This window comes from Leishmania braziliensis, chromosome 11, assembly GCF_000002845.2.
Source record: "Leishmania braziliensis MHOM/BR/75/M2904 complete genome, chromosome 11".
NCBI lineage: Eukaryota > Euglenozoa > Kinetoplastea > Trypanosomatida > Trypanosomatidae > Leishmania > Leishmania braziliensis.
Window position 1 is genome coordinate 33,195 of NC_009303.2, and position 24,189 is coordinate 57,383.

A 24,189-nucleotide genomic window follows, 5' to 3' on the forward strand; every position below is an offset into this window, starting at 1 on the left:
CAACACCAGCGGCGGCAACAACACCAACGGCAGCAACAACACCAACGGCAGCAACAACGCCAATGGCGGCAACAACACCAGCGGCGGCAACAACACCAGCGGCGGCAACAACACCAACGGCAGCAACAACACCAACGGCGGTAACAACACCAGCGGCGGCAACAACACCAACGGCAGCAACAACACCAACGGCAGCAACAACGCCAATGGCGGCAACAACACCAGCGGCGGCAACAACACCAACGGCGGCAACAACACCAACGGCAGCAACAACACCAACGGCAGCAACAACGCCAATGGCGGCAACAACACCAGCGGCGGCAACAACACCAGCGGCGGTAACAACACCAGCGGCGGCAACAACACCAACGGCAGCAACAACACCAACGGCAGCAACAACGCCAATGGCGGCAACAACACCAGCGGCGGCAACAACACCAACGTCGGCAAATGCAAAGTCGCCAGTCACCTCTGCTGGGCAGCACAAGGGAGTGATCATGACTGCCGAGATGCAACGCGATAGCAAGCGCATCGTCATCTCTCGCCCCTCTACCAACCTGCGCATAGTCCACATGACCGACCTAGCGCGCCCGTCGATTGCATACAAGCTGACTCCTCACTTGACACGCCAGTCCACCGCACTCATCCGCCGCATCCGCCACCCGCGCAAATCTCTGAACGTTTTCCTCACCAAGTACCCTCTCATTCGCAAGATTGCTGAGGAGATGGGCTTCGAGATGGAGACAACGGAGGAAGAGCTAAACGAGTACAAATTCAACCTCTGTTGGAGCGATACGGTGCTGTCCCTCATGCGGCTCGTGCGCCTGAGAAACTGGCAGCGCACGAACCACTTTCCGTCGATGCATCTGCTTTGCCGTAAGGGGCACCTGGGGACGACACTGGGGAAGCTGCGCCGCAAGCTGCCCTCGCACTTCGCCTACTACCCACGCACGTGGTCAATGCGAAGCGAGCGGATGCAGTTCACGCGGTACATGATGGCCGTTCGTCAGCGTCGTATATTCAAATACTTCATCTTGAAGCCGAACTCAGGCTGCCAAGGCCGTGGCATCATCGTGGCGCGCGATCCACTGACGGCGCTGGAAGAGCACACCCTCGACAACTACATTGTACAGGAGTACGTGCACCGCCCGCTGCTGCTAGAAGGCAAGAAGTTTGACCTGCGCGTGTACGTGCTGCTCACCTCCATCCGCAACCCGTCTGTCTTTCTCTTCAACGACGGTCTCGTGCGTATCTGCACAGAGCCGTACGAGATCCCGAACGAAGAGAACGCGAAGCAGGCCTGCAAGCATCTCACAAACTACGCAGTGAACAAGAAGAGCTCAGACTTCGTCTTCAACACCAATGTGGAACACATGGACGTGGGCAACAAGCGCAACTTCGGCTTCCTCAATCGCTGGCTCGCTGAGAGCGGCCACTCGCCGGACATCTTCTGGCACGAGGTCGGCTTTATCATCGTCAAGACCATCCTCGCGGCCCAGCCGATCATCGCCAAGGTGTACGACTCGTGCTTCCCCACCGGCTTCAACGAGGGCTACTGCTGCTTTGAGGTGCTCGGGTTTGACATCCTGATCGACAACAAGATAAAGCCGTGGCTCATGGAGGTCAACCACACCCCGTCCTTCGCCACCGAAACGCCGTTGGATTTGGATATCAAGAGCAAGCTGATCTCAGAGGTGTGGAGCATCATCGACTGCAAGCCCAGCGATTACGAGAGGGACCGGCAGCGCGAGCACGACGAGTTCGCGAAGCGCAACATGCCCCCCTGGGCAAGCAACCACCCAGTCTACGGGTGCCAGCTTAGGAAAAATACCTCGCGCGGCCCTGGCGTCGACGACTCAGACTCGCCACTGGACCACAGCTCCGCGCCAGCGGACCCCACGCATGCCGAAGAGGAGATTCCGTCTTACGTGCATGCCCGCCGCAGGCTCGAGGACTCCAAGCTGAAAAATTTTAAACGCATCTACCCGTCTCCCAACTCAGATGTGCAGCTCGTCTACGATACAATCCAGAACCTGGCCAAGCTGGAGTCCGCCAATAGTCGCCTCTACTACAACAGCACAGTTGCCGCACCAGTGCCGCCGTCGACGTTGACGTCCTCGCCGTCCCCGAGCGCCCACACGAATTCCATCCTGGTCTCGCGCGGTCGTCCACCGTCGCTGGGTCCACTCCTGACCTCGCGTATTGGCGGCTCTAGCGGTACCCCCAGAATTCCCCTACCGCAGCGCACGCAGACACCACTGATGGGGCCAAACGCTGCCGCTGCCGCGCAGACCCCTGGTGCTGTCGCGAACAACGTGCCCACGTTCACCACCCCTTCCGTCACGTCAACTCTCTCTCCTGGTCCTGAGGGCCAGGCCTCCTACACAACTCCCTTCAAGCTTATAGAGAAGGATATTCTGCGTCATCGCCGTCGCTCGTCGGACGTCCGCGGCGGTGCGCCGGCGCTGTCCAACACGTCCACCGCCCATAGCAGCCCCACACCATCAGAGAACGGCGCAACGGTCACCTCCACGCCGGCGGCTACAAAGCCACCTAAGTCACCGCGTGTCCACACGCCTCGCATCTCGTCCGTCCACGCTAGAAAGAGCCTGTCCTCCGAAACGCTGCCCTCTACACCGCAGCAGGACAGCGCCAAGAAAGCTGCGGCAGACAGCGCGGTAGCGAACGGTGTGAAGCCGCACGTGGCTGAGGTGCAGCGCCGTGTCACCAAGCGCTCAGTCACAGTGAGAGCATCCAAAGCCACGACGATTAACGTGTCACCGGCGGATGCAACCGCCATCCCTGCCAGCGTGGCCCCGCACAAGACGGTGCCAAAGACGGACAAGCCGAGCGCGACGGCTGCGGACGCCAGCAACGGTCTCCCAACGTTCCACCAGAACGGTGATGGGGCGGCGGCGGCGGCGCCTGGCACCATTGCACCGTATCCCGCGGTCGACCGCCCCATCCGTATCTCCAGCCGTCCTGCCCAAGGACAGAAGTTGTCGTCGCCTTCCCCAGTGACAACACCGAAGGGGCCTGAGCGACCCCGCTCGAACAGCCACGAACTCCCCTTTCCCAGGCGCAAGTCCGCCTCGCTAAGCAGCAGCATGCGCGACCTCGACCTTAGCGGTCTGGTGCACTCTCGCCAGAGGTCGCAGGACCGCGATATGCACTCTATGTTCACGCATCTAGAGCCGACGGAAGAAGAGCTGGCTCGGCTGGCAACGCTTCAGGCGATGCTGGACTACGAGGCCGCCGCCGACCCGAAGCCGGACGATGATGACGATGACTACAACCTGACGGAGTGAGAAAGAGTTACACATGGCGCATCTCCGTGTGTCTGTCCGTGTCCGTGTGGGGCTCTCTTGTGGATACCTGCGCTTTGGGAATCAGAGGCAACGGGGAAAGGTGTCGGGGACGGGGTGCGCGGGGGGGGGGGGGGGTTCCCCGCTTCTGCGAAATGGGCGTGATGTGTTCAGCATGCCCACGAATGTGCCTGCGCCTCCACGTATGGTGCTCCCTTCTCCCCCCTCCTCCTCCCTGTCTTTCTGCCCTTCTCTCCCCTTGGCCCTTCAGCTGCCGCTTTCCTCACTGCGACCCGCCTTCCCCCTTCATTTATGTGTGTGTGTGTGTGTCCTGAAGGGGGGGGGGGGAGATGGTGAGAGGGACAATATTTTGTTCTTTGCGTGCTGCACTCTCTGTAGACGTATGACAGTACGTGCCTTTGCTCTTCTCTCTACCTCTACTAACTTGGTTGACTTGTACATCTTCTCGTATGGAAATGTGTGTGCACCCGCGCGTACCCCGGAGATTACCGCTGAAGGGATGAACGACGAATCCTATTGTAAGAACTTAACAGTGATGCACACTTCACATGCACACACCCTCTCAACTGAATGCGTGCGCCTTTTCTCTTTTTCCTACGCGTACTGCCTCTTCTTGCTCTTCTTCCTCCCTCCCTCCCTCGCTCTCTCTCTGCGCTGTGCGGTGTGTGTGTGTGTGGGGGGGGGGGGGGGGATTTCCTTCCCCCGTATGCGAGACGAGAAAGAGAGATGGCCAAGGCCGAGCACGGGGACGCTTCGCACAGATGAAACAACGACACCAACGAAAGAAACGCAAGAGGAACGAAAGTAAAGCAACCGACGGGGGGAAGGGGAAGTGAGAAAATGGGCGGTAAGGGGGAAGCAGATGCACCGCACAATCTGACACGCCCGGTGTGCTGCCCCACCTGTTTCGTCTTCGGTCTCTTCAGTTTTGATACTGCGTCGTTAACTGCTGCTCGGGCCACCGCGCCAATCACACGCGTGTGCCTCCGGGCAAGTCTGCAATGACAGATGGGCAATCCTTCCACTCTCCACCGTTTATTATTCCTTTGTTTTCCTCAGTTGTCTTGCGCATGTGCTCTGTACTTTTTGGCTCCGTTGTTGTTCTCGTTGCTGCAGGCCTTTGCTGTTTCTCTCTTCGTAGTCTGTGACAAGGCGTTGATGGGTTGCTCATCTCTCTACATATTACTATGTGCTTTGCTATGCTAACTTTCTGCCCCGGTGGGGGGGGGGGGGGGGTTGCCCTGTTGGTAAATCAGTAGCCTGTGTGCCCCACGTCTCCTCACCCTCCGCATCGTAATGGATGGCCACCAGGATAGAGAGGACGTTCAATTATGATGCCAACGGGTGAGGCAGACCAGCATAGGACTCCGCCGTCGTGTCGTTTACACCTTCGTCTGTTATGAGGCTCCCTGTGGTGTGGCTACTCTTTGCTTGAGGGCGGGGGGGTTGCATTGGGGTGCACTTGTGACCAGACGCCTTCGTGTGACTTTCCCTCCCATTGGTCTCCCTACTCCCATCCACCTCATGGACAACCTCTCATGTGTATTCCTGTGTGAGCAACGGGTGGGGGCGATGCAGGAACCGTCACGGAAGGTGCACAGACACACGGAGAAGCTCCGATGACATACACGTGTGCTCTCTCAGCCTTTGATTGCCCCACATCTAACGGGGACAATCCCACTAAGACGTACACGCATGGACACACCCCCTTCCCCACCCTCGTTTCCCCCCGTCCTTGTGGGCCTTCCGGCTCGCGCTACACACCCGCAGAGGAGTAGGCGCCCCCCTTTTTTCGTCTCGCTTTTCCCTTTTTGCTATGCGCGCTGCTCTTCGCTACTTCTGCCGCCTGTGGTGGTGGGCGGTAGCGACGTCGGTGTCGCCAATGCGTGCGTGTGTGTCTGTGCGTGCCTGAGTGATGACTCTTCTCTAAACACAGGCGATTCCCTCCTGTGAGCTAAACAGACACAAATCCGAAAGAGGGGGGCGCACGTCGCGTCACGATGTGCTACGGCACGTCCTTCCACGGTGCGCGTTTCGGCGGTGGCGGCGAGGATGGGGAACGGGGGGTAGGCTGCCATGACCCCGCGCGTACCCGTTCCCTCCCCCAATGCGCGAAGACACGCCGACGCAACTTTGCCGCAGCCCGCACACACGAAATGGCAAGAGAGAGGGAGAGAGAGCAGGAGAGAAAGCGAAAGGACTTTGATCACGGACTGTACTCAGGTTGTGCCTTTCTCTTTCTGATCTCTTCTATCGATGTCGTGAGCTTGGCAGAGCGCCCTTTTGCTTTATTCCGTGTATTACTTCTGGCTCGCTTGACACCCCTGCATACGCCCGTCTCTCCGTCTCCACAATCTCTCCCTCCCTTCTCTCCTCAAACTCCCTCATGCCTTTCCCCTTCTCTTCTAATCACTTGTCGCTCATACACGCACGATGTTGTCCATTGGCGTGTCAAGTGCGAACAACTCCTCCCGCTCCATCTCGACCATCCACATCGCAGGCACGGAAGAGGTGACGGTATACACATACGCACAGACACAAGGAACGAGAAAAGTCACCGTGCTGGATGCCTCCGAAGCGTCGCCTCGCCTCAAAGTCGCCGTCATCACGGCAGACGGCGACGGCAAGTGCACCAAGCTCTGCCATCACCACTCCGTCCTCCTCCTCTCCCTGCTCCACTGTGAAGTCGGCAAAGGGAAAGTCGCCGTCGAAGTGTAGGGCAGCTGCTCCCACGACCACAGCGCTTACCCCATGCGTGGAGGAACGCACGGAGGATGCCACTAGCAGCGTCAGTGCAAGCGCGAGCAGTCACAACAGCACCAGCCTCAATAGCCCCCGAGACGACACTGCGATGCTCCCTGGGTACACTGCCGAGAGCAAGGACGGCGCGCACGGTTACGAGCGCCTTCACGACATCATCCTGCAAGACAGCGACGCCGACGGCGAGGATGATGTCATCCTCTTCCCACACGCCGAGGAGCTCGCAAACGCCGCAGTCGGTATCGACGGCGATGACGGCAACGGCCGTGTAGTGCGTCTGGGAACGACCCAGCACCTCGACGAATCGGACAGCAGCGAGGACGAGGCGACGCTCAATCGCGTTGGAGACATCCCGCTGGAGTGGTACAAGGACGAGAAGCATATTGGCTATGACATCGAGGGCAAGAAGCTGATGAAGGCGGAGAGATCTGCGCTAGAGCGGCTGCTGGAGGCAACGGATGACCCGAACGCGATGCGGACTATCTACGACGCCCTGCACGACGAGAAGAAGACGCTGTCGAACGCTGACCTGCAGCTCATCTTCAATCTGCAGCGCAACCGCACAACAAACTCGAACTACGATATGTACTCGGGGGTGCAGGAGGACACGGTTGTCTTCGATCCGCTCAACCACCCGCTCGCCCGCAGCAGCGGCCCGTCCAAGAAGGCATTTGTGCCGGCACTGCACGACACGAAGGTGATTGCAAAGATGGTGCGGCGCCTGCGCAAGGAGGAGGCGGAGAGCAAGCTTCGTCCAGCCACGGAAGAGAAGGAGGACGAAGATCAGCTTCTCTGGGACGATGGCCATGTGGAGATGGACACGCACACACACTTCAAGTACTTCAACCGCGTCCCCAAGCCGAAGGTTCCGCCGCCGGGCACGTTTGAGAGTTACCGTCCACCACCGGAGTACCTGCCTAGCGAGCGGGCGAAGCAGCGCCAGGCCCGCCTGCGTACGATTGACCGCAGAGAACATTTTTTACCGCAGTCCTTCGACGCCTTGCGCCACGTTCCTTTCTATCACCACACCATCCAGGACCGCTACCAGCGTTGCCTCGACCTCGCCTTCTTCCCGCGTGCGCAGCGCACACGGCTCGTGGTTGACCCTGACAAGCTGCTGCCGGAGCTGCCGAACCCGAAGGATCTGCGGCCGTACCCAGAGAAGCTGTCCTTTCACTACAAGGGGCACACAGCGACGGTGCGTAGCGTGTCGGTGAGCCCGAATGGGCAGTACCTCGCAACAGGCTGCGACGATCACCTCGTGCGCGTCTACGAGGTGCAGACGGGCCGCCTCATGAAGCGGTACGACATGGGGGCACCGGTACAGCAAGTCGAGTTCTGCCCCTCCAAGTCCCTTAACATACTCGCTGCCGCAGTGGAGTATAGCCTCGTGTTCGTTGTGCCGACTTTTGCGGCTCATGCACTGGTAAACGATCACACGATCCGCTTCCTGCGCGCACCAGGCCTGTCGGCTGGTCAGCGGGAGGCAGCGCATGCGCTCGGTGCGGTGGACACGCTCGGCGGCCGCGCGGTGACGCAGACGACACTCGACGCAGACGAGACGGCTCACGAAGCGACGACCGACCTGCACGACGTCGAGGAGCGCGAGAAGCGTGCCGAGTTCCTCGATGCCAGCGCCAAGGAACGCAATGCAGGTATCGTGGTGAAGATTGCGATGCACGCCAAGGTGAAGAAGTTCTGCTTCCACATCAAAGGCGACTACCTGTGCGCTCTGTGTCCGAAGGACCATGTCAAGTACCGCCAAACGATCATGCTGCAGCTCTCGAAGCGCAAGGTGTTCTGCCCATTCCGAAAGTTCTCTGAAGTTGTCACGGACTGCCGCTTCCACCCGCGGGAGCCCCTCTTCTTCCTCGCGACGACCAACTCCGTGCGATGTTATAATCTCATGGCCCACCGCCTGCAGCGGCGCTTCAAGGCCTCAGGCGGTGTCACGACGTGTCTGTCCATCCACCCCGAGGGCGATAACTTCCTCGTCGGCGACACAACCAGCCACACATCGTGGTTCGACATGGACTTCTCCGACAAGCCGTACAAGCGCATGCGCTCGCACAAGGGAGTTGTGAACGCGCTCGCCTTTCACCCCAAAACAGGCGCCTACCCACTCTTCGCCACGGGCGCCTCGGATGGTCAGGTACACGTATTCCATGGCATGGTGTACGACGATTACAACAAGAACGCGCTGGTCGTGCCGGTGAAGATCCTGAAACATCAGCGGTCGGTGTACGCAGTGGCGTGGCATCCCTCGCTTGCGTGGCTCTTCACGTCTACCGAAGACGGCGTGGTGACGGCATGGACAGAGTGACGCTGTCGCTTGCCAAATCGGCACACAAGCGAACCGCAAACCCACGCCTGCAGCGGCCGCGCCCCGTGTCGGTGGGCGGTGTGAAGAATAAACACTGCAGCGACTACTAGCAGTGGTGTCAGCGTAATTGTGTGTGCGTCTGTTTAGTTTTGCTGCGTCGATTAAGGAGGAGTAGCACTTGGTGCAGAGGAAGTGGCGTCGGTGAGGTGCTCCGCACGCCTGTCTCGATGGACATCACGAGTGATGCCCTTGAGGCCAGTATCGCTCTTTTCTGTTTCTGCTTGGCCTTGTGTTCAGCTCCTCGCTGTTGTGCGGGGTATGTGTCTGTGTGTCCGTCGATCGCCCCTCTGTCTTTGATCTCGAGTCATGTGTGGCCCGTCTAGTACGCGTGTCGCCACCCCCCCCTTCTTTTTTTTTTCGGGGGGGCGTTTGGTTGTTTCTTCTTTACCAGCTAAGCACATTAAAGTGATGCACTACTCCCGTGCCTCTTCTCTCTCCCTCCCTCTCCCTCTCCCTCTCTCTCGTATGCCTGTGTGTGTGTGTGTGTGTGGGTGGGTGGGTAGGTGGGTGTGGGTGTTACCCGTACGTACCCATCGTAAACGACTCCCCCTTTCTCGCGTATTGGCGACGTCAAGACTCCACAGTGAGGAAGTGGGTGAGCAGCGGAAAGATTAACAGCAGAAGCAGCAGGGAGAGTTGCAGAACTGGAACCCGATTTAGAGCGTCCTTTCCCCCGCCCCACCCTACCGTGTGTGTATGTGCGTGGCTCTCTTGTTTTCTACCACAGAAACCGAGCTCGCATGCCTCTTCCTGGGCTACTACGCCTCTTGTCGCTCGTTTATCATCTTCTTCTCTTCCACCCCTCTCTCTTTCGTCTTTGCCCGAGGTGTATGGCACAAATTAACTGCCAGCATACCTCTCTGCTTGAGAGAGAGAGGGAGTGCGTCAGTGTGTGCCAATGTACTCGCAGCCCATATCATCACCATCACCAATTCACGCTGCTCCCTAAAGCAGGCGACTAAATCGGGAGGGGGGGCTGTTACTCTCTCCGACTCTCCATCAAGCCCTCTATCCCTTCCCTCTTCCACCCACACAACAGTACCGTCGAGGTAGCCTCCTCCATAAGACACATATACCCTTCTCATTTCGGTGATTCGCCCCTCCACCGCACAACACGGACATGCCAACCGACGACCTGACATCCACCTCCTCCATGGCGGCAGGGCCAGTCTGCACAGCAATTGCCGTGTGCGGCTGTGGGCATGACGGTCGACTTGGGATCGGGCAGGACGCCCCGTCGACCATGAGCGAGATCGCCCTGATAGACGACTTCCTACCTACCTTCGCCTTTGCTGCCACTGTAGGAGAGGTTCTTCAGGTCGCTTGTGGGGCATATCACACCTTGGTGCTGACCACCACCGGACTCTACGGCTGGGGACTGCATGAAGATGGTCAACTCGGCCTGGGCCGTCCATCCACTCCGAGTGCGCTAGCGGCTGCCGAGGGCAGCGCTCTCGGTGACGTAGGCGCCACGGCAGTGACGGTGCCGACCCACGTTGATCAGCCTCTTCGAATCCCCTTCGCTGAATTGCTAGGCGGGGACGAGGCGGTGGAGGACGTGCCCGTCACGATCATTTCTGTCCACTGCGGGGCCGATCACTCATTTGTCTGCTCGACGGCCGGCGTTTACGTGACGGGTCGGAACGACTGCGGCCAGCTTGGCCTTGGGCACACCGACAATGTGTACACATGGACTCGACTCTGCGTGGCACTCCCCCCAAGGACTGCTGACGAGAATGCAAACCACACTGCAGCAACGTCGCGTGCAGCTTCGCCGATGATGTCTTCTCTACCGAGCGCGTGGGACGCTGATCGAGGCGGTCGACACGCGTGGCTGCTTTACGGCCGCCTCACGCACATCAGCTGCGGCGCTCATCACACCCTTCTCGCCTGGTGTGACGCAGTCATCCTGCGCGCAGCAGCACCGCCGAGTCCCGATTCCCAACAGCCGCCCGTCAAGTGCAGCCGCAGTCATGAGCTTGTCTACTACCCGTCCCTACTAATGGCATGCGGTCGAGGCGACTTTGGCGAGCTCGGCTACGACGGCGACACCTGGGCGGTGCTGCAAGCCAAAGCTCAGAGGCAGGAGCGCGCGCTGCGCTCAGCCCTGCAGCAGAAACAGGCGCATGACGGCATCGACGACAGTCAGCACGGCGCGACTGACGGCACTTACAAGCTCAAGTGGAAGGCTGCGGCTGCCGTCAAGCAGCGGCGTCCCCCCTTCAACTCTACCTTCTTCGAGGTGGTGGAAGGTGTAGACGTGCTGGAGGAAAGTGCAGTGACGCTTCCCATGACTTGTACGGAGGACATGCCCTCAGCACTGCTTCACCGAGGTTGGACAATCCATGAACTGGCAGAAGACGTGATCAGGAAATGCCATGAGCGCACTGCAACGGACTGCTTGCGCCTTCCCCCCACTACTTCCGCCCTCCAGACCAGCAGCGGTGGCCAAAGTCGATGGGAAGTTGCAAAGCTGCAGGCGATGCAGCACCACTCCGCCGTTACGCTGCGGCAACGCCACGAAGAGGGTGAGGAGCAGCAACTGGTCCTGCACTGGGGCTGCTACTACTGCTCTGACATCGAGGATGCAGCCGCCTCTCACCCACGAGACGTATTCGCCGATGTACGAGATGCAGTCAACCGTGATTATGCTGGTGTGGCTACCGCAGGGCTCCGTTGCTGGTATGGGGGAATACATGCCGGAGAGGAAAGCCTGTTGCGCTACAGTTCATCTTGCAGACCCTCCGTACCCGAAATGCCACCAGCGCTAGCTCGTGAAGAGAACGTGGCATCGTCGCCCTGTGGTATCCCCCCCTCACAGGTGCCACTGCTACAGATCATGGGCAGCGGCAACCTTGGGCTCGGCACTGACGACAGCTTCACGTGCGACTGGACAAGTCTGGCGTGGTCAGACGGTCCCATGACCGCCGGAGGTCAGGCGACGGTGCATTCGGTGGTGGGCCGCTCGCACTACCTCATCTGGACGCACGGCCAGGGAGTGAGCAGCCCTGTGGGTGACCCTTCAGCGGCAGCTGCGCCTTTGCGCGAGAGGTTGCCGGCTGCCTCGTCATCGTGTGTCTTTGGCTTTGGGGACAACTTGCACGGACAGCTCGGTGCACCTGCGCTGCAGGCCAGCAATACATCGGGAGATGACGTCGTGGTGGCACCACGGCCTGTTCTGCGAGACGGGAATGTACTGCGCGTCGCAGCCGCTGTGAAACAGTCGCTGCGAGACACTGCGGTTCCGCCTGCGCGCCATCACCGCTCCGCTGCGGCAAAGACGTCGGAGCCTTTCACGGCTGCAGTGGGGGTGCATTACGAAGTGGTGGCGATTCGTGCTGTTGAGGCTGGAGCCCGCCACTCCGTCTTCCTCGTGGATGTGCGTCCTGTCACCTCGGCAGCAGCATCAGTATCAGCAACGCCAGCGACCACGAGGGACTAGCGCAGCAGATCTCACCCTGCCCTACCCCCCACTGCCTCATTCCGCCCCCTCCCCCCGTTTCTCGCTTTGCACTTTCTCACCAGCTGCGTGCTTGTGTATGGAGGAACGGTGTACGCCACCTAGTGGCACCTCCTCTCCCTCCCCTTTCTCTTTCCTTTTCACGTGGACTATCTCGATGGGTGATTTGCAGGCACACTTGGGCGTCAACGCCAGCTCCTTTGTGTATGTGTACGTCTATGTGCGCCTGTCTCACTTTGGCTTACCACCTTCATGTTGTTGTGTTGCTCGTATCCTTTCGTCGACGGGAAGGCATAGAAGTGTGTGAGGGATGGGGAGCGTTACGCCTTGTGTCCGTGACGAGTGTGCTGGGGGGGGGGGGGGGGGGGTGAAGGGACGTGTGTCTGCGCGTCTCTCGTGGATACACCAAACCCACCACATCCTCCGATCCTCTCCTCTCCTCTCTCTCTCGAAACGCCTCCCCTCGACCCCGTCACGATGAGGACGCGCAGAAGAAGGAATGGTCGAGTGTGTACGGAGGTGCTCGCCATCTAACATATGCCTCTTGGTCTACATCTCAGCCTTGCAGCGGGACTGCCCAGCGTTCACGGAGAGGGGGTCATTGGTGTGCCTCCTTTGGTTCCCCCCCCCCCTCGCGGGCCACCATTCATCAACCAGCACGCTCTTCACTTGTCCTTCTCCCTCTCTTCTTTTCCGGCGTTTTACTGAACAACGCGTTCTCACCTATGCTGCGCCCGCCACCTGGGCAGTTACAGCTGCAAGAGAGCAAAGTGAGCGTTGGCACGCGCGACTTGTACGCGTCCCAGGCTCTTTCCCCCACCCCCTCTCACACGCCAACGCACCGTAACACACACACGCACATCAAGGCCGTAGAATGAGAAAGAAATGTATGGAGATGTATATTGGCGTTACCATGATGCGGGGCGCTTCTGACAGACATCAGTGTTTCTCTCATGTCGGCATTCCCTGCGGTGTCGAACGCTCGCACCGAGTCGCGAGAGTCATCGGAGCTTCAGGCCCGACGGGTCGCGTGCCACATGTGTGTATGAAGGCTCTTTGCTCTTCCTCCCTCTCGCCCCTTTCCTCATCCTCTGGTACTGCGCCATGCACGGCCACCTTCTGGCTGCGACCAATGGCGAGGTGCCCCACCCGTGGCCCCACGACATCCACACTGGGTTCCGCCGCCAGCGCAGTCCGCTGCCTCGCGGTCGCACACCTCGCTGATGTCGCACCAATACGCAGAGCTCTCTCCACCTTCACCTCTTCTCCGGGCAGTGCACAGGGGGTATCTTCTACCATAGTCACTAAAGGGTCACATGAATCCACTACCGCCCTCCCTGCGGGTGACGCGCCAGGCACCCCTAACACCCCTGTGGCTCCCGCTCTCCTCACCGATATTCGCGCGGTTCTGGAGAGGCAAGCTGACGAAACATGGCTGCCAGTCAGTGAGTTGTACGCTGCGCTGCCACCGCATGTGCGCCGAAGTCACGTGAAGCCGCACAAGTCAATGGCCCATGTGCTGCAGAAATGCGCCCATGAGCTCGGCATATCGCTGAATGCGACAGGCGTGTACTACACAAAAGGGAAGTTGCCGAGTCGCGCAATGACGTCGATCGATGGGGCCCCCTTGGCAGCGAGCATAGGCGGCAGCGTCGGCAAGGCTGGTAAAAGCAATAGCGATGGCACCGTGAAGGAGGGCCAAACCGCAACCATGAAGGCTAACACTGACGGCGGCGACGTGCCCAGGGCAGCTGCGCGCACTCCCCTCCCCCTAACATCTGCAGACATGAACGCTGCCGTCCCTGAAGGGACTTCTTCCAACTCGAAGAAGGTGGGCCCTGTGGACTTCTTCTTCGACGTTTGTTTGCACGAAATACCGAACCCGCCGCGAGACTTCGATGTGACCCCGTCGGCACTCGTAGTGGATGGGACGCACTCGAGCGCCAATGGCGCCGTCATCGCGGTGCGGGATTTCGTCTCGCACATCCCATCCTTCTTCGTTCCGGTGACGGAAGTGGTGGCGAACATGCCCGGCTACACAGCGGAGCACCTTGAGGTGTACCTGAATGTCAAGCCGTTGGAGTTGGTGACCGTGGCCGGAGAGCGCTACGTGCGGCTGTATGGCAGCTTCGGCGATCTGTCACTGAGTGGGACCGAGGTGTCAGAGAAACTGTACGCACGCTACCGCCCCAATGTGGCCCTTGTAGCGACCCTTGAAGCCGCCTTTGAAGGCATCTACGACAAGTGGATGCCGCTGCCGGAGCTGCTACGCCGTGTTGGACCGAATGTGGCGGCGCAGCTGCCTTATCAAGGCCCCGCTGCCATCACATACTTCGCCCAGATGCAGCACCGCTTTGCATTCGCAGTACGTGATGTGCCGATAATGGGCGACAGTGCAGACGGGGTGCCGTCGTCGCCGAAGTTCACAACCGAGGCTGCGGTGCTGCTGCGGAAGCCCGGCTACTCCAACCTGGATGCGGGGTCAACCCCAACCCCAAAGAGTTTCCAGGTACTGATGGGCCTGGTGCCGGGTGACAAGCAAGTCGACATTGACGTGGTCAGGGGTCAGCTCACCTCTGAGGTGCGCGCAGAACTCAACAGTTACTACAACGGACTGGAAGGATTCTTCGCCGCTCACAAGCCAGTCTTCTTCGTTCCGCCAGAGATACCGACAGTGGTGATGCGGATGCGTTATCGACTGCGCACCCAACGCGCGAAGCTGCCGCTGGAGGAGCAGCTGCGCATTGCCACGGATGCCCGCGATAAGCCACGCGTTCGAGCTCTGCGCCGCAAGATTGCCTTCCGTGACGACCCGTCTCACCCGCTCCACGACCCAGAAAACCTGGCGAAAGAGGTGAGCAAGCACCTTCCCCACCACGGCTTCGTGAGCCTCAAGTCATTTCTAAAGCGCAATCTGCCGGAAGAGCTGTTGATGTACATGCCCAGGCGCATTCGAAGCTTTTTTAACAACTATCCGCAGTACTTCACCCAGTTCGAGTACCAGAGCCCCGGTACGTGGTGCCTCTGCCGACCCGATCAACCCCTGCCGCGCGGAGTGATTCGACAGAACTTTAGCGATGGCGATCTTCTCCGGCTCATCGCCGAGTTTCTTCAGCAGCGCGGCGCTCGCGCGGCGTCCGTGGTCCACATGAACCTCCCCTTCGGTGCCCAGGAAGTGATTCGGCGCAGGTACGGTGGTGTGTACTTCTTCGTGATTCGCTACCCCCAGTACTTCAACGTTGTGCTCAAGACGGACAGGCAAAACGTGAAGAGCAGTGCCGTGGTGCATCTCATCCAGGTGCCAACCCAAGAGCTGTCGGACGCCACCATGGCGGCAAGTGCGACTTCCTGGAACAACCCGAACGCACCAAGCCATGGCGGTGATGACCATGAAGGTGGCGACGGCTACGACGATGAGGACCTTGACGGCTTGGATTAAGCACGTGTGAATACAAAAATCACACACGCCTACACGCATGGCCAGTTAGGCTGTAGCGGAGGGCTTGAGCTGTTGTCTGTGTATGGTTGCTGGTGTGTGAGGTATGAGTGCACGTGTGTGTGTGTGTGTGTGTGTGTGTGTTTGCGTTTTCTTCACCGCTCTCCTGCTTTCCTGCTGCCTCTGCCAACAGAAGGTGCCGGAGCAGCGGCGGCTGATTAATGACTTCTGCTGGACGTCGTCATCGCCTATGATGAGGTGAACACGTAGGGCATCTCCTTTTGTTTGATGGGGAGTGACTCAGGCGACCCTCCTCCCTCCGCAATCGCCGCCACCACGCCCCGCCCCATCCATCTCTTTCTCCTCTCTCTCTGATGACTCGCTCTTTCTTTTGTAAAGGGCAGGCCCTGTCAAGGGTGTTCTGCTCGCTGCTCCTCGACTCCTCGCTCCCAGCTTTCCTTCTTCACCTCCCTTTCCGTCTTTCCCTCGTCTCTGGGCCTGCGGGTGTGGCACACCTAAACACACGCCTCGCTCTCGCTCTCTCCGCATCCCCTCATTCCATGTCCTCCCCTAAGTGCACAAGCAGCGGCATCGGCGCACGCCAAGAGGGAGCTGGAGCGAATCCTACACACGTACACACGCGTTGCTTTTTCCTTCTCCCTTCTTCACAAGTAGAGCTGAAGGCAGCCACAGAAGCCCTGCTCTCGACATAGACGACTCTCTCTCTCTCTCAAGACGAATACATGCGTCGTTTGTGTGCGTGTGTGCGTGCATGTGTGTGTGTGGCTGAGTGAGTGTTGCTGTTTGGCTTTGTGTCCTTCTTTATCGAGCCCATGGGATACTCACACTGCAGCTTGGCCTTTGTCGATCTCCCCTCTTCCTCTTGTTCTACGTTGTGCTAGACTCCAGTGGCTTTTCAAGCCACGTTCATATACATATACACACGACATCGTCCCTTGGTGCGCGAACATCTCCTCGTCAACACGGCCACCATCTCTGCCCCTCCACCCCTCGGTCGTGCTTCCACCGTGTCATCTCGTCTCGCTCTCCGTCTTACTTCGCAGCCTTTGTTGTGTTGCGCCTTCTTGGGTGTCATGGTGGGGTGTGGAGTACATCGGCACGGTCATCTCTCCATCTCTCTTGGCGTTTCTCTTCTCGCGCGTCGCGCGCGCGTTCCCCTCCCCCGCCCCCTTGGCTGCATGTTTGTGTTTGCACGTGAAAAGTATGCAGGTGGACCTTCAACGCCGCGGGCTTCAGTCCTTCGACCCCGCCGAGTTCGCCAACACGGACGAGCACCTGAATCTTCTTCTGCAGGTGCGCCAGCTGGATCTCTCGCACAACTCCCTGTGCACCATCCGTGGACTTGAGGGCCTGACGCATTTGACGGTGCTGAACATTTCGCACAATGGGCTGCGCTCCCTCGGTGGTGGACTGCCGCTGACGCTGCGGGAACTCGACGCATCACACAACAGCCTCGTCTCACTACAAAACGCAGCTCTTCTGCCGTTGCAGTTCCTCACCTCCCTCAATGTTTCCTTCAACGATCTGGAGGATCTTCGAGGGGTTCCAGGCGTGACGGCGCGGCTAACGTACCTCGACGCGCGGAGCAACCGACTCAGCTCCCTGGTGGGAATCGAGCACTGCAGTCAGCTGCGCACACTCCACGCAGAGGCGAACCTCTTGCGAGAGGTGGCAGATGTCGCCTCTATTAAGTGTCTACCCCTCCTGAGCGCCGTCTTTCTATCCGGCAACCCCCTGCTCCTGCGCAAGCGTCGGCTCACACAACTCCGTCTCCTACTGCCCTCCAATGTCGAGCAGGACGACTTACCCACGACGGCGCCACCTAGCAGTCTCCGCAGCTCTACAGCGGCACCACCCTCCGTGCCAGACACGTCATCCGTCGGCTCGCTTGATCATACCACCGTGGCTTCAGTCAGCGAGTACCGCGAGGAAGTGCATTGTGGCAGCGGGCACACCAGTCAACCAGCCAGCGCCCACCAAGGCACACCACCATCCATGCACGACGCCGCCGTCACACGCGATTCTTCCGCAGTGCTGGAGAGAGAGCCACGGCAATACGTGCACTCCTCAGCCTCACGAAGACACCACCACCACCTTCCTTATCGGGACATGTCGGACCGCGTTTGCCCATCGCATTCGTTCGCGGCAGCTCCGCCAACCACCACTGGTCCTACCATCGCTACTGGGGTGGTGGGAGGTGCGTCAGACAGCCCAACATGCCCGCGCCGTCCCCTACCTCATGAACACCGCCTCGCAGAGACTCCCGGCACTGCCTCCATGTCCTCATCACCTGACCACGCGCATGCGACATTGACCCCTGGGCCCCTGCACAGCAGAAACAGTCGAGGCTCGCTGGCTGCAAGTCTCTTCCCGGTCCCTACATCACCCCCTCACGAACACGGCACCGTCGTCACCGCACCGCAACCCACGCGGTACGGCGATAGCCGCAGCAGTGATCTCGCCCGGGAGAACCTGGAGGTGCAGCTCGTGCGCGTCACTGCGGAGCGGGACCACTATCGCCGCGAAGTTGTTGCCCTGCGCAAAGAGTTGGGAGAGCTGCGGCAAAAGTGTGCACAACAGTGGGCACACGAGAGGAAGGCGGTTCCGGATGGGTTGGAACAGAGATGTGTACGCTCCGCCGTAGCAGCAGCTCCAGTTCACGGAGAGGGGAATTTAATCGCTGGGCATAGCGAGCCTCGCCAGTCACCACAGCAGCAGCAACCGGGGGGGTCACCGCCGGGGCGGATCCTAGCAGTAGAAATGTCTGCTCACTCTTCGTTTTGTTCGCACGATGGCGAGGGCGATACCCCCGAGGCGCCCACCAACAACCACCTCCACGCCCCGCAGGACAAGAATCTGGTGGGGCGCGCGCGCGCGTCTTTGTCGCCGCTCATACCGTTGCACGCACCGCAGCAGTCGGACACCACAAGCACCTCAATGGATACGTCGAAGATGAACAGGCGTAAGATGGCGGCTCTCTTTATGGCGAAACTGCAGCAGAGCGGCCCCTCCTCTCGATAGTGGGTATGGCGGGGGCCCACCAGCCTCTCCCCTTCTGCGTCAATTGTGCTGTGGGCGATGTCCTTTGCCGTTGTGTTCATTCCTCTTGCTGCTGCAGGTGTGAAGGTGCTTGTAAGAGAAGAGGTTTGGTGGTGGCGTGGTCAGGGCTGTGCACAGCTCCATCGGCGCATGCGTATAGACGCACGCAGGCAGGCGTGGTGTGTCCCTGAGTATAGTGATGCATACGCGTGTGTCACGTAGCCTGAATGGGGGCGCGCGAACCGGAAACAAGCAAGCGACAACAGAAAAAAAAAGGCGTCTGGAGATGGCGGCGAGGAGCGTGAGGAGGAAGAGGGCTGGTGACGTCACCAGCCCCCCCCCACTCCTCCCCTTCATGAAAGAGTTGCGTACCCTGAAGCCCGCCATCGAAGGCTTTGCACCAACGCACCGCGTTCCGCGAGTCCCTGTTGTCGGCGATCCGTTGCCCGCCCATGTTCTCGTGCTCTACAGCTTTGTGCATACCGTCTCTCCTCTCCTCTCTGCTTCCCTCGTTCCTCTAATGTATCATGGAAGTGGGAGAAGACGTATCAGCGCGGTGTGGTCCAGCACGCTCATCTGCGTGCAACCGACATCTCCGTCGATACGCGTCCACATAGACACAGAGAGAGAGAAACAAGTAAACAGTAGTGGAGGTGAGGACGACAGGTCGTGCTACTCCCCCCACCCACCCGCTCCCAAAAGACGCACGCAGGCACACACGCACAACTTTGCGGGTGCCCATTCGTTCGTGCATGTGTGTGTGTGTGTGTGATCTTCTTCCTTTCAACTTCCCCTCTACTTATCGTGTTGCGCCAATAGCCATGCTGCACTCATGTCGCCGGCTGGCGCGCACCCTTCCATTTATGCCGATGGCCCTCAGTTCCCTCAACCTACTGGAGCATCGCCTGCAGGCAACTGGGCTGGGTGGGACCACCAGCACCCCTGCTGCTCCAAAGTCGCTTGCGGCGCCTAGTCTCAGCAGCGATAACAGCGAGTCAGAGAAAATGCGTCAGCTCAAATGGTTCAGCAGCAGTGTCGACGCCCCATTCTTCATCTCCCCAAAGCATGACGGTGTGCGCCTCATCTCGTATGTCCCTCCTACGACAGCAACAACGCCGCCGTTGTCGTCGTCGCAGCACGCGTCAAATAAGAAAAGGACGAAGAGGGGCGCCACCACGGGCAAGTCTCCGCCGCTGACGACGTGCTACTCGCGCTACGGACGGCCCATCTACGGTCTCTTCTGGATTGAAGAGGAGCTGCGCCTCCTGCGGGCTCTCTGCGGCGACGCCTCACTCATCATCGACGGGGAGCTGTATCTGCACCGGACCGACATGGAGGCCTCGCAAGCAGGGCAGCAAGGCCAGCCTAAAGCCCCAGATAGTAGGAGGAAGAAACCAGCTAGAACTGGGCTGCCGTCTTCCAATGCCGACGGCGCTCGCCCTCTGCCCACTAGAGCCGACACCTTCCATAGCGGCTTTCTCGCCGTCTCTGCGCTTGTCCATAGATTTCGCGGCTCCGCCAGCCAGTGCACGAGCAAGGAAGGTGTCCTGCAGTACGTCCCCTCTCTACCTCGCCTCTGCGTATTCGATGTTCCGTCCTACAGCCCGTGCGCCAATCCGCTAGCCCCCCTCACACGCACGCTGCCGACCGCCATCTCAGCAGTGTCACGTCTTCACTCCTCGACCAAAGCCTCCGTGACGGATGGTGGGGGCTCTCAGCGAGTCTTGGCAGAGATCCAGCGTGTCCGCAGCGACGTTATCAGCGCACTTCGACTCAATGATGTGGAGCAGCTGCGCATCGTCCCCAACTTGACACTCTTCTCGCATCGACTCCGCACCATGCACTATCTCTTCGAGCTGCTCTCACGCGCCATGGAGTCGCCGGTGCTGCTACAGCACTTCTGCCCCACAGCTGCGTCCCTGTGCAACGCAAGAAAGACACGCGCGGCTGGCGATTGGCGAACGCCTACAGCCATAGCGGCGCAAATGCAGCCCCTACATAGCGGAATCGCTCCGTATCACGGCGGACACTTCGTGTCTCGCATCCCGTATCAACTCGTGGCGTCCCTCGAGGACACCACGCAGCGGGTGCTGCCCGTGTACCTGAATGCGGGCTACGAAGGCGCCGTCATTCGCGCTCCGGTGAACACATACGAATTCAAGGAGAAGACGAAGGGCACGCTCGCTGCGCTGGTCGCTCCGCTTCTGCGGGCCACTGAGACGACAAAGACTCGCCGAAGTCTGCACCTGCGCGGGAAAAACGCTGGCGGAAGGGAAGTGAGTGGTCGCAGCGCCCGAAACCGTGCCGCTCTGCTACTCTCCCTAAACACCGGAACTGCACGAGGCGCAGCTACACCACTGATGGTGCGCGCATACAGGGGCAATGTTCCTTGTTGTGAACCAGCGCAACCCGCCTCGCCCGCTGATGCAGGCCTCACTGATGCTGAGCTGGATGTACTGGATGTTGTAGCCATGGGCCGCCGGGCGATCTTGCAAAGCGCAAAACTGACGTGGCGCTCAATGACCGCTGTCAAAGTACTTACATATCACGATCGCGAGTACCCCATCCTTCGCCCGCTGCTGAAGGAGCCGTCGACAAACCCCAGAACGCGGGAGCTGGTGTCCATTCCACGAGCACGCGCGCGTGCACTCGGATACCTCATAAAGCCAAACGCCGACGTAGCAGTCAGCAGTGGCGACAGGGAGACCACGCTGACTCCTGCCACCCCACAACGTGAGAGGAAGAATACCATGAGGAACGACACCACTACTGACACGGGTGCGGCTGTGTGCTTCTACGGACTTCAATGCTTGGCTGAGAATGGACTGGTCTTTAACGTTTCCCTTCCAAAGCTGACCCTCGCTCAACAGAGGACACTGCTGCAGCACCTCCTCAGTGCGGGCCGCGACGTGATGCGGAATAGAAGCCCCTCCGCATCTCCCACCAAGACGCGTAATAACAACAAGAAGTTGAACGTCAAGGGACCGTATGAGGAGGCTGCCTCTCTGAGGCCCTCTAAGATGGTCTCGCTCACAGGGCTCTACGCGACAGTGAAGTTCAGCACCCTCACGGAGCACGGTCTGCCGCGTTTTGGCAGCGTCAAGGCCATTCGTGGCGGTAAAGGGTGGTTCATGTGACCTTTTACGGCTGGGGAGTCCTAGGCGACCCCCCCCCCCCCAGCAGCAGCAGCGGCTGCAAAGGAGGAAAGGGGGAATGGGGCCACGGATGAGCGTGAACTGACGGATCACCTCTCTCGCCAAGGCAAATAAAACAAAGAAAGCACCGTGTGGGTCGTGAAGGGAAGTGAAATGATAGGAAACGCCAGCACTGGCGTTGGGGGAAGAGGGAGGGGCGGTATCCTAAACAGGAGTGTCATCCTTGTGCGTGTATCAGCTTGGGCGCACGTCGCGTGCCTTTAGGTTGTGACCGCATGGTGAATAGTCCAGATCGCTCTGCTGCATTCACGGCTCACCTCAGCGTGTTGGATAGACAGTAGTCTCTGAACACACATGATCACCTTCTCATGTGCATCATCGCCCCACCATCTCACGTTCTTTTACCCATCCTCTCCTCTTCTCTCCTTTGCACTCTTCACACATGATCTACTTTTCTAAATCAGTCAACGACACTCACCTCATACACCCAAGCACATATGCGGAGGCCAGCCTTCCCTGCCCACCGCGATGCGCAACACCGAGGATGTAGTGCTCCGAGTAGCACTAGCAGCAACAACGGTGTCAGGCCGAGTCCAGGTGCCGCTGCTGCTGCTTCGCTGAATGTGTGGGCACACGCTTGTCTTCTCGACTCCACTGCGCAAATACTCGTCGCGCAGCCAGCAGACCCGCTTCGTGTGCTGAGCGTTCGCTTCTCTACCGAAGCCATACTGGCAGCCACCTACCCAACAACGCCTGTACCGGGAGGGGAAAAGGAGTTGGAGGTGGAAGCGGTGAAGGGAGCGAGTCGCGTAATCGGCGCACCGTCGGTATCGGTGGCAGCGAAGCCTACCGCGTTCAATAGTGACTCAGCAAACCCGAAGTTGTCCATCGCCACGACCAGTCCCACCGCGTCTGTGCCTACAGTGGAGCACCTGATAGAGCAAAACTGGGTGAGACGATACCTGCAACCGTACGGCCTGCACGCAGTGGCGCGGTGTACATGCACGTGTCCGCCGCTGCGTCTCCCGACTGCCGCGCCGAGTCACTTTTCGGTAAACACGCCATCTGTGAGGGCTGCGAAAGGCCTTGATAATGCCACCGCCGGAACTGTGTGCGCCACGTCGCCACCTCTACTTTCGCAGTGGATGGACATGTTTGCCTTGCTGCATCGACAGAGTCGCATGTCCTGTGTGGAGCTGGCTGCTGAAGCCAAGCGCTGGAACGCCCAATCAAGCAGTGCAGGTGTTATGCCACCAGTTGACTACTGTGCAGTTGAAGAGATTCCAACCTCGGTAGTGCTGCTGTGTGTGATGGCGGTTATTGAAGAGCACCTACGCCGCACCGAGTGTGGTGGGAAAACAAGTGGTGCTGCGAAACCGCCTCGGCTGTGCCGCTGCCTCCAGATCTCAGTGAAGCTGCTGGCGCTGCAGCTCCTGGCAGCCTTCATGGACCTTCAGCACAAGGCTGAGAACACACCATATAGCAGTAACAGCAGCAGCGCGAGTAGTTTCGATCCAGGACAAGAGCAGGAGGTAGAGGGGGACAACCACGATGACTGGAACACCACAGCAGGGGGCACTGATGTATGTCACATCACACGCGGCGTTTACCTCCTGTCCACCCATCAGCTTGATGAACTTCATCAGTGGCTGCACTGCTGTTTACGTACGATGATTCTCTCGCCCTCCTCAGCACGTACGGCCGACACAACCGCCGTGGATAGAAGCAACGCCTGTAGTGGCGGGAGCAGTGCGGCAGTCGATGACGGGTCACCGCTGGAAGCCCTTCAGTCACGCACCACAGCGTACTTGATCCGCATTCTTGGGAACCCTACACGTGGCATGGCAGCGCCGGCGAGTATGATGGCTATGATGTCTCTGGGCACCTTCGTTGCCTTCATGGAGCGCCTGGCCGCTGTTGTGGTGGCTCATCAGCAAACAGCAATGGCAATGGCGATCGCTCTCTCTGCTCGGTTGCCACCAACAGCCATGGCCTCAGCAGAAGAGGCACAACTACCAGCATGGGTAATGGAGCATGTGATCAAGGTTGCTGATGCTGTTGTGCAGCAGCAGACGGTTCTGCAAAATGGCGCGATATCTGACCCAATCTCCTCTACGGTACCGCTGGCGTGGAGGGTATACGCAAATCAGCTCTCGGAGCTTCTGGCACCCTTCCAGCGCGATGTACTGGCGCACCGTTCTCGAGAAGAGCAAGAAGAGGAAAACCACCGCGGCACCTTGAACGAGGGCATCCTCGGCAAGCTCAAACGATGTCTCCTGTCATGGGTGAAGGAGGCGGAGTACCGCCATGCCAAGGCGCAGAAAAGACTCACAGCGGAGGTCTTTTCTCCCAGGGCAGCGGCAGCGGAGGTGGTGAGTGCGTGGGTGTCGCATGTATTCGAAGCCTACGCCGTCACCCTCTATCCGAATGGAGAGACTCCCACGCTAAGCAACAGACAGCCACACACGCAGGTGGCGGCGGGGCAGTGACGTACGATGTGTGTGTGTTGTCTTTGCTCCTTTTTTTCCCTCCTGGAAGTGTCGCGCGCATGAAAGAGCCGCACTGAACGGCAGCACCGTCTTCTCTCCTTTGGTCGCTCTCGCTCTCCT

The 24,189-nt window shown here is 59.4% G+C and overlaps 7 protein-coding genes across 7 annotated transcripts; all 7 read left to right on the forward strand.

Moving 5' to 3' along the window:
* Positions 1-62: 62 nt before the first annotated feature.
* On the forward strand, positions 63-3,308 carry LBRM_11_0080 (tubulin-tyrsoine ligase-like protein; the record flags this gene model as incomplete). The annotated part of the gene is made up of 1 exon (XM_001562893.1): positions 63-3,308. One exon carries the CDS (start codon positions 63-65, stop codon positions 3,306-3,308), a length of 3,246 nt encoding a protein of 1,081 aa, XP_001562943.1.
* A 2,869-nt stretch (positions 3,309-6,177) lies between these two features.
* Positions 6,178-8,409, forward strand: LBRM_11_0090 (conserved hypothetical protein; the record flags this gene model as incomplete). The annotated part of the gene is made up of 1 exon (XM_001562894.1): positions 6,178-8,409. The coding sequence occupies one exon, from the start codon at positions 6,178-6,180 to the stop codon at positions 8,407-8,409; it is 2,232 nt and encodes a 743-aa protein (XP_001562944.1).
* Positions 8,410-9,712: 1,303 nt separating this feature from the next.
* Positions 9,713-11,911, forward strand: LBRM_11_0100 (putative chromatin binding protein; the record flags this gene model as incomplete). Its single annotated transcript, XM_001562895.1, has 1 exon — positions 9,713-11,911. The coding sequence occupies one exon, from the start codon at positions 9,713-9,715 to the stop codon at positions 11,909-11,911; it is 2,199 nt and encodes a 732-aa protein (XP_001562945.1).
* Positions 11,912-13,436: 1,525 nt separating this feature from the next.
* On the forward strand, positions 13,437-15,368 carry LBRM_11_0110 (conserved hypothetical protein; the record flags this gene model as incomplete). Its single annotated transcript, XM_001562896.2, has 1 exon — positions 13,437-15,368. The coding sequence occupies one exon, from the start codon at positions 13,437-13,439 to the stop codon at positions 15,366-15,368; it is 1,932 nt and encodes a 643-aa protein (XP_001562946.1).
* Positions 15,369-16,589: 1,221 nt separating this feature from the next.
* On the forward strand, positions 16,590-18,407 carry LBRM_11_0120 (conserved hypothetical protein; the record flags this gene model as incomplete). Its single annotated transcript, XM_001562897.1, has 1 exon — positions 16,590-18,407. One exon carries the CDS (start codon positions 16,590-16,592, stop codon positions 18,405-18,407), a length of 1,818 nt encoding a protein of 605 aa, XP_001562947.1.
* An 839-nt stretch (positions 18,408-19,246) lies between these two features.
* Positions 19,247-21,562, forward strand: LBRM_11_0130 (putative DNA ligase; the record flags this gene model as incomplete). The annotated part of the gene is made up of 1 exon (XM_001562898.1): positions 19,247-21,562. One exon carries the CDS (start codon positions 19,247-19,249, stop codon positions 21,560-21,562), a length of 2,316 nt encoding a protein of 771 aa, XP_001562948.1.
* Positions 21,563-22,077: 515 nt separating this feature from the next.
* LBRM_11_0140 (hypothetical protein, unknown function) lies at positions 22,078-24,069 on the forward strand (the record flags this gene model as incomplete). The annotated part of the gene is made up of 1 exon (XM_001562899.1): positions 22,078-24,069. One exon carries the CDS (start codon positions 22,078-22,080, stop codon positions 24,067-24,069), a length of 1,992 nt encoding a protein of 663 aa, XP_001562949.1.
* Between the last annotated feature and the right edge of the window lie 120 nt (positions 24,070-24,189).